The sequence below is a fragment of the Aspergillus terreus genome, genomic scaffold (assembly GCF_000149615.1).
Source record: "Aspergillus terreus NIH2624 scaffold_17 genomic scaffold, whole genome shotgun sequence".
NCBI classification, from domain to species: Eukaryota; Fungi; Ascomycota; class Eurotiomycetes; order Eurotiales; family Aspergillaceae; genus Aspergillus; species Aspergillus terreus.
In genome coordinates this window covers 288354-296946 of record NT_165940.1, presented here as the reverse complement: position 1 = coordinate 296946, position 8593 = coordinate 288354, and the positions used below count along the sequence as shown (strand labels likewise).

Genomic DNA, 8593 nt, shown 5'->3' with positions numbered 1-8593 from the left:
CAGCAAGGAAAACATGACCCATCCGCTGGAACCTTCACATATGTCTTACCGAATATGCTAAAGCTGGGTGTCACAAGGTTGGTAGTCTGCGGTTCGTTCGCGCCACATACAATAATACCAACAGCGCCGACTTCATCAATTGTGCTTGTGCCACCCCCTAGCCAATGCAGGTACCATCTGAAGAACAGCGAGACCCCTTCTATTCTCGCATATTCGTTGGAGAACAGCCTTGTGTAATTCCTAATATAACCTATCTTGTATGAAAAAGCTCTAATATGTATGACTCCAGGACTATATACAACCAACCCAATCCCTTTCAAGAAAAATGAAATAAAGACTTGAAGAAAACATGCAATAGTCTATCACCAACTAAATGACTCTTCTATATATCTTACCCCAGTATAACCCCTTATCATCGTCGAATGTACTGCCGAACGGGCCTCGTCGGCCATGGCGGGGGGCCCACAGACCATCACCGCCGCCGAAGAATCAGACAACTGCGCCTCCTGTGCATGCGATAAAATTAGAGACTGCAGATTAGGCCTTCCTCGAAGGATATTGAGGTTCATTTGGGGTGGTGGGCTGGGCGAATCGTGGAAGAGGCCCCTGTCGCTCGCTCCATCCGGTTCTGTCCCTGATGTAACATAAAAAGAAGCCCTGAAATCACTGCGACGTATCACAGGCCCTAGATCTTGTGTCACGACATGTTGGATGAATGCCTCTTGCCGAGTGGTCCAAACCAAATGGATATCCCGAGTGAAGGGTTGAGCCGTCTCAGACATCTCAGCGCACCGCGCAAGGTGGTCCTGGATGTAAGGTACCGCAGCGGCAATGCCGGTGCCACCCACTACCAGCAGGACAGACTCGTAATTCGACAACGGGAACGGCTCTCCATACGGCCCCTCAATGAGTAGGGCTGTCTCTAATTTCCGGTCTGGCGATCGCGTGCATTGCTGTCGGAGGTGTCTCGTCCATCCATCAAAAGGTCGGATCCAGAACACAAGTTTCAATATTTTTGGATCATACTCAGCAAGGGACCCGGACGACCCAGATGAGGAATCAGAAAGCAGTGGGACTTGAGAGACATCGATATCAGGGTCTCCCTTCGCGACAAGAGATTGGGTGGCGGGAGCTGCAGCGGTCTCATATGTCCAAGACCCCAGGGTGAAGGGGTGACTCTCCCAGCCGGTCAAGCGGAAGGGTTGGTAGACGAAATAATACTGTCCTGGGGTGGGACGGAGACTCAAGGAGCCTGGGAAAATCTCCAACCGAATAACGTCCGCCACTGTGTCGTAGGTTGCTCTGCTCCGGGTGAAGGGGATCCCTTTCCCTAGATTCAAATTTACGTGGGCGTTGCAATAGATAATGCGGATCAGACGGAGGAGTCGATCGAAACCCCATATCCCGACGGCAGGCCATAGGTAGAACCAATATTCTTGGCCTTCAAAGATGATCGTATGGCTGGGCTGTTAGACGGTTGGGTCATCTTCTACTAGGGACTACTCACTAGAAACATCCGACCAGTGTTGCAACCGACAAAAGGATATGTAGGAGGAGGAAGCACTCGTATGTCCTCCGACGGAAGAAGTCCATTGCCAATGGCAGGAGAAGGACCATGGCAATCATGCCCTGTAATTTGGTAAGTTTGTAGGAAGAATACCAAGTGGGTGCTTAGACGTACAACGGTACCCCAGAAGAGATATGGTTTTTGTAATTTTCTCCAGGCATTTCCATCTAAACATAGTCAGCAAACATTCCAGTAACGATAGTGAGAGGTAACCTGCTTTGAATGAACATAACCAGATACAGCGCTGTGTGGACTAGACCCTGAATTGTCGCGATCCAGGCGATGTGGCGATGAAAGATATTGAAGGATGCAAAGCTCCAGCCTGTTGCCCACAGAAATATATTATTGCGACCAGCAAACAGCCATATCAGTGGGAAATTTGCAAATGACAAAATTCCCGTCCGGTCGGCCACGTAGCGAAGTAACTGATCAGACGTGTCGGGCCAGCTATGGAGGTTAGAATAGATAGAGGTACCTAGTAGAGAGGATGCATACTAGATGTTTCCCGAGGAAAGGCGATAGTCCACTGCGCAGAACGTGATACTGAGGATCCAAAACAACATAACAACAAGTGCCTCTGCGCGTGTAGCGAATGTCCACCAGAAGAATTGACGCCCTCGAGATGGTATTGGAGACGGCACCAGTAGATGTGTTTGCACCCATCGATATATATATCTGTATGAGAGCGGACACCAATTGCTACTCCGCCGAGGACGTGACTCAACAATGTGCTGGATGAAGCGATGGAACATCCCAATTGCAACGATCCCCATCCAGAAAGCGTATCCAGCGTAACTGATATTTATTAGATGTATTCCAAAACGCAGAGCCGAATGCATACCCATAAGCATAATGCGACCAAGTCTCGAATTGCCAAGAATCCTAAGGGTGATGATCAGCGCCCTGTGATCCCTTCTCCCGGCGGGAACTTACAATAGTGCGGAATGTGACCTCATAATATGCGGGCGAAATCAACACCGGAGATGCTATGGGTTTTCTCCGAGACAGCTCGAGATACTCTACCACGCGCATATTCCGGACAGCGTCGTCCGTAAGATTCTCGGCTAAGTGCTCCCGCGGAATGAGCCCAACCCCCGCATACTGTCGACAGAGGGCTTCCAGCTCAGAGAGACCAGCCTGACGTTCGGGTACGGAGCAGTAGCGATCTGATGCCGCGTATATGGATGTGACCTCGAGGGAGTTTTGGCAGCGGGTGTTCCAGGACCCCTTCGCGGGAGTCCCAGAAAAGCTGATGTATCCATACGCGGTGTAGACGGCCGTGACACAGCGCTGGTTTTGTGGGATGACACTGGCCGCCGCTACAAGGACATAAAGATAAAGGAAGAGCCAAAGAGGACCCCGCATGATTCCAATGACGGGGAGAGGAATGCGGGATGATGATTCTCTTGAGAACGAAAAGCAGCAGGAAAGGATCACGGCCACGTGCATGCATGCATCTTATCTAATCTGATCATTCCATCTGATAACCATTTTGTTAGGGCTTAGGGCTACAACCCCTTTAGGCTCTTCCTCTGCAAACAAACCATCCCTTCCTTGACGCGTCGCCCAACACCCCATACTATTCAGGCTTCACGATGTGAAACCCCCTAAAGTCCGGCAATACCGCCCGGATCTCCTGCAGATAAGATGCAACCCCTCCGGTATAATTCAGCTGCTCGAAAGGCTTGCCCGGAATTGTGCCCCCCATATACGTGGATCGCGTCGTCGGGAACAGTGTCTGGTCGGACAGTTCGTTGATCCGATGCTTCCATGCATGGGAAGAAGCTGCTGTAGGGTTGATTGACTTGATTCTCCGTCGTTCCATCTGCTTTATGGCATCGACTATCCATCGTCCTTGGACCTGCACGCATGTCGGGCCGTTACACAACGCGGTGGGGGCCTGTGCGCCATACATGTGGAACAGATTGGGATACCCGCTGATCGTCAGTCCAAGGTAGGTATGGACGGTGGAAGCCCATTCATCCTTGAGATAAGAGCCGTCCACACTACGCAGTCCCATCTTCACCAATGCTCCAGTCGACACGTCGAATCCGGTGGCGACGCAGATGACATCAACCTCGTGATGGGTCCCGTCGGCGAGCTGGATCCCAGTTTCCGTGAACCCGACGATCGCATTATCTTTGATATCGACCAGTTCCACTGTCGGACGATTGAACTGTTCATAGTAGTCGACTTCAAGGCTGGGCCGTTTAACGCCCCAGGGGTGCCGTGGCTCGACAGGGGCCAGCAGGTCGCGAGTAGCAGGATCATGGATGCGCTCCCTCACTTTACGAGCCCAGAAGTCGTAAACGACTCGGTTCGCACGTGGGTCAAACAGATAGTCCTTGTAAGAGGCAACCCAGTATCGAAAACCGCCTTCCTTCCAGATGTTTTCCAAGAACTCCTCCTGCTCCTTCTCATTGTCCTCAAACGCGCCTTTCTCTGAGTAATCATAGCAGAAACCGCCGAAAGTCTTCTCGCGCAGACTGAAGAGCTGAGGATACACGCGCTTGAGCTGTTCCTGTTCCTCAATTGTCAGGTCTCTCCGGCGCATGGGAATTGCCAGGTTAGGGGTGCGCTGGAAGACTTTCAGGTTCGCAGCCACCGGCCCCCAAGCCTGGGTGACTTGCACCCCCGAAGCTCCGGTACCGATCACTGCGCAGCGCTTGCCACGGACGTCAACGCCCTCCTCAGGCCAGAAGGAGGAGTGGTGAATGACACCGCGGAACTTGTCAATCCCCGGCCACTCCGGGATGTACCGCTTTGCAGCAAACCCTGTCGCAGCAATCAGGTACTTGGCCGTGGCCTGGCGACCGTCCTCTGTGGTGACGTGCCATCGGCCCGACTTGGGGTTAAAGTCGGCCCCCACGACGACAGTACCAAACGCGCAGTCTTTGCGCACATCCAGGACCTTGACAACGTGGTCAAAATAGGCCCGGATCTCGTCGTATGCCGGGTAGTTGGTGGACCAGTTCCAGTTTTCCCATGTTTCCGGCATCGAGAACTGGTATTCCGGGACCTCGGAGTCAACCCGGGCGCCCGGATAGCAGTTCCAGCGCCAGGTGCCTCCGAAATCACTTCCAGCCTCGTAGATGACGGTCTTGAGGCCCAACTTGCGCAGCTCATACAAGCAATAAACCCCGCTGAACCCAGCGCCGACGATCAAAACGTCGACTTCCAGGTTATCGACATTTGGGCCTGTGGCCCCCTGGCGGCTGGAGAATTCGCGGAGATCTGACTTCATGATGACAAGATGGTTGCAATGAGGATGGGAATCTGGGGCGGGGGAGAAGATGATTTATCTATCCTTTTGTTTGTTATGGATCGGGACTTCCGGGCCATTCGGCCAGCCCGTCACACAGGTCATGCTGCCCAGAAAACCCCCTCCCTTCAGCAAGCGGGGTTTCTCATGGCTTGCGCCGAAAAAAACGAATCAGTGCAGAAGAGCTGGATCGTGACCAGGATTATGCAGGATCCTCGAGTATTGGCAATTTCAACCGAAGGCACCGCGCCAATGCAACATACTTCACAGCCCTCATGCAGAACACTGATGGGTGGATTGCAAATCGAACGGGTTTGTACGAAATATCGACTGGGTGCCGTCGGATTGTGATCCATCTGCTGGAACTATATACATCATGCGACGCTAAATCGAGAACTGTCCCTTCAGTGGCAGATCCCGGCTTGAGCGTCCGACATACACCTGGTAGTCTCCCGACTGCAACTTCCATTGCTGTGCTTCGGTATCCCACACACTCAGGTCCCTCCGGGTCAGAGAGAATTTCACATTAACCGCCTGGCCGGCAGGAATGCCAACCTTTTCGAAGCCGCGCAATTGCCGCACGGGTGCGTTGGGGATACCCAGATACAGCTGGGCGACTTCATCTCCATCCATTGACCCGCTGTTCTGGACCTTGGCGGAAACCGTAAGGATCTCGTCCCATAGATTCGGGTTGCCTCCCTCTTGAACTGGTGCGGATGCCGGATACGGCTCGGTAGTCCGGTTAACCTTCTTGACAGCCAAGCCAGAGTAGTTGAAGGACGTGTATGACAGTCCGAATCCAAATTCGAATTGAGGCTCAATCCCCTGCTTATCAAAAGCACGGTAGTCGATAAACACGCCCTCGCTGAAGTCAGATTGCGGGAAGAGTCCGTATTTTCCCTCTGGCTGCGATGGATGCAGCAAGGAGCCGTAGTCTCCGGCGCGCTTGGCTACGGTGTATGGGAGTCGACCAGAAGGATTGGCCCGGCCGTAGAGCAGCTCAACGAGGGCTTTCCCAGTATCTTGGCCTGGGAGATGAGCGAAAATCACGGCGGTGACATTTTCGTGGTTGATCCAATCCCCAACTAGTCGGATTCCGGCGTTGTGGATCGTGACAATTGTGTTGTTGCACTTCCCGGCGACATTCGTTATGAGGGTGTCGCTCTCTTTGTTAACCAGCCCGGGTCGATCATAGCCTTCTGTAGCATAGGCGTTGATGAATACCAGGCATGCGTCCGTGGTAGCGTCAACGTCGGGATCTTCAGAGACGACGTCCCAGAGAACAGAGGTGCCGTCCTCATAGGCTTGCTGCTGCACCGCATCCAGAGGAGCAAGCACGTAAGCTGCGGAGTTAGTTCCGGAGCCTCCACCGACGTACAAGGTGTGGTTTTTTTGAACAGAAGCGTTAACAAATGAGACATCGTTTACTATCAGGCTGTCCCCTGCCTTTGCGTCGTACCCAAAGACCGAGAGAAGCCTGGGAGATTGCAGGGGGAGGGCCTGTTTAGTGTTTTTTACCAACACATGGCCTTCAATGGCGCCCTGGAGTAGTGTAGTACGTGAATCAGGAGATTTACCGATGACTGCCTGATGTGGTTCGTTCACATCTGCAGGCATGCCAATCCCCGGGGCAGGAAAGTTCTTGTTCTGGTTCACCTGATACCAGCTCGCAATGATCCTGATCGATGAGCTTTTGTCCAATCTGAACGGTTGCGTAACTCACCGAGTCGCCATGTCATCCAGACGGGATGCTTCCATTGTTCCATTTGAGATGGCATCAGTCAAGTTGGATCCCCAGAGCTCCGTGTATGGCATGACCATATCCAGACCAGCGTTTGCCGCAGCGATTCCGCCGTGCTGGCCGTACCAATCGGTCATGACGTATCCTGCAATGCACTGTCAGAATTGCAGAATATTCGTCTTGGAGTCAAGTGACATACCCTGGAATCCCAGCTCGGTCTTGAGCAATCCATTGAGCGTCTTGCTATTCTGGCATGCGTAAGAATTGTTGATCCGCTGGTAAGAGCACATCACCGAAACACTCCCGGCATGCACGGCATCCTGGAACGGCCAGAGATACAGTTCGTGCATGGCCTTGTCGTCAATGTTGGATGAGACGGAGGCGATGTCTACCCCGTCAACTGTTTCCGGGTTTCGGTTGGTCTCTTGCTCGTAGCCAGTGAAGTGCTGAACCAGGTTAGATCCTGACGACTGGAGTCTCTGAGGGAAGCGTACCTTGGTGCAGGCGCCCACGCCGGCCGACTGAATGCCTTTGACTGTCTCGTAGACCAGCGCTCCGCTGAGGTACGGGTCGTTGGAGAAACCTTCCCAGTTCCGGCCGCCTTCAACAACGCGTCCCAGGGGCGCTACCACGGGACCAAGCAGGACGTTAACGCCTTTCTTGTGGAATTCAGTACCCATGTGGTACGCCCGCTGCCGTGCAAGATTTTTATTCCAACTAATGTAATCAGTACTCCATGTGACGTATATTCGGAGGCAATGTCAACTTACCTCGCACCCGCGTGGATACCGCTCGGCCAGCTATTCACATAGTCCGTACCTCTCTGTCCGGGTCAGCAGGGTGATCATCGGGTGGTTGGTGTGCTGCGTACCAGTCCATCCCCAGCATCAGACACACACAGTCCAGGGAAATTCAATCGCGGAATCGCGGGGATCATTCCAGAACAACCCGTGTCGGAGGTGACACCGGCCGTGAGGTTGACCTTCTCTTCCGACGTGAGCTGCGCGACAAAGGCCTTTGCCTTTTGGTACGCAACAGCCCATGAGCCGGTCCCGTTACCCTCAGCTACGACGGGTCAGTCATGCTCGCCACGGGTGAATGAAACTACATACGCGATGGGTATACCGGTGGTGACTGGCCATAGAAATAGGTATCACTCGTGATATTCTGGACGGAGGGGGCAGCAGACGAGACAGAAACACCCGCCAGAAGGCCGACCAGCCCTAGAAACGAGTGCATGATGGCAGTCTCTTCGGAAGAAAGCCGACGCGTGGGGAGAACGTTCTCATGGGTTGCGGGCGGGTATTTATCCCAAGAATACTCCGAAGCTCAAAGGAGAAACTTGGTGACGTCCGATGTTACGCCGGAAGATCGACATGTCGCTTTACTGGTGTCCGGCAAAACATCGGGTCACAGCCTGAGGGGTTGAGTCCTATACTCTATATGAGCCGGACTGGAGGCTATCGGCAGACCCCTGCACGGCAGCAAAAGAGATGAAGCTGTGATGTGCGGGTGATTGAACTGACGCGGTCCCCCACATTCCGGTCGAGGCGATCTATTTGTCATTGGCGTCCGGGGCCCCCGGAATCTCCACGGTGGGGAGAGCGAAGCTTCGGTCGATAGCGGCCCGGCGTCTTGTTTGAAGATAGTATAAGGGGTAGTGTCGGGAGGTATTTCCCCGCAAGGTGAAGAGGGGGTCGTGCGTACGCTTGGTCATGGCTTAGTTCTCGTTACTATAGATGTGACGATGCTGCAATTGCCGAGGAGACGCCGATTCGTGTTTTGCTAGACTACGCTACTTTTCCTGCGTGGAGTCCGTGTTGATTTTACTTCAGCACAACACCTAGGCCGTGCCTATGCCCGCATGCATTCTTCAAGGCTTTCATTCGAACACAAGTACATAATGCAGTCACCAGCAGGCAACTATGAAACCTCGGCCAGCGGGTGCGCAAGATGTACTTTAAGTGGTGGGACCGGCTCAACGACGCATATAGTATGGCCAGTTCAATCTCAACCTGTCCAA

The 8593-nt window shown here is 53.2% G+C and overlaps 3 protein-coding genes across 3 annotated transcripts; all 3 read right to left on the bottom strand.

Moving 5' to 3' along the window:
- Positions 1-270: 270 nt before the first annotated feature.
- ATEG_10322 (ferric reductase family protein) lies at positions 271-2932 on the bottom strand (the record flags this gene model as incomplete). Its single annotated transcript, XM_001218669.1, has 8 exons — positions 271-291; positions 396-1466; positions 1508-1629; positions 1682-1734; positions 1781-2014; positions 2063-2362; positions 2409-2449; positions 2501-2932. The coding sequence occupies 8 exons, from the start codon at positions 2930-2932 to the stop codon at positions 271-273; spliced, it is 2274 nt and encodes a 757-aa protein (XP_001218670.1).
- Positions 2933-3146: 214 nt separating this feature from the next.
- Positions 3147-4565, bottom strand: ATEG_10321 (flavin-containing monooxygenase; the record flags this gene model as incomplete). Its single annotated transcript, XM_001218668.1, has 1 exon — positions 3147-4565. One exon carries the CDS (start codon positions 4563-4565, stop codon positions 3147-3149), a length of 1419 nt encoding a protein of 472 aa, XP_001218669.1.
- Positions 4566-5213: 648 nt separating this feature from the next.
- On the bottom strand, positions 5214-7809 carry ATEG_10320 (beta-glucosidase; the record flags this gene model as incomplete). The annotated part of the gene is made up of 6 exons (XM_001218667.1): positions 5214-6507; positions 6553-6715; positions 6770-7287; positions 7341-7393; positions 7442-7635; positions 7683-7809. 6 exons carry the CDS (start codon positions 7807-7809, stop codon positions 5214-5216), a joined length of 2349 nt encoding a protein of 782 aa, XP_001218668.1.
- Positions 7810-8593: the final 784 nt, after the last annotated feature.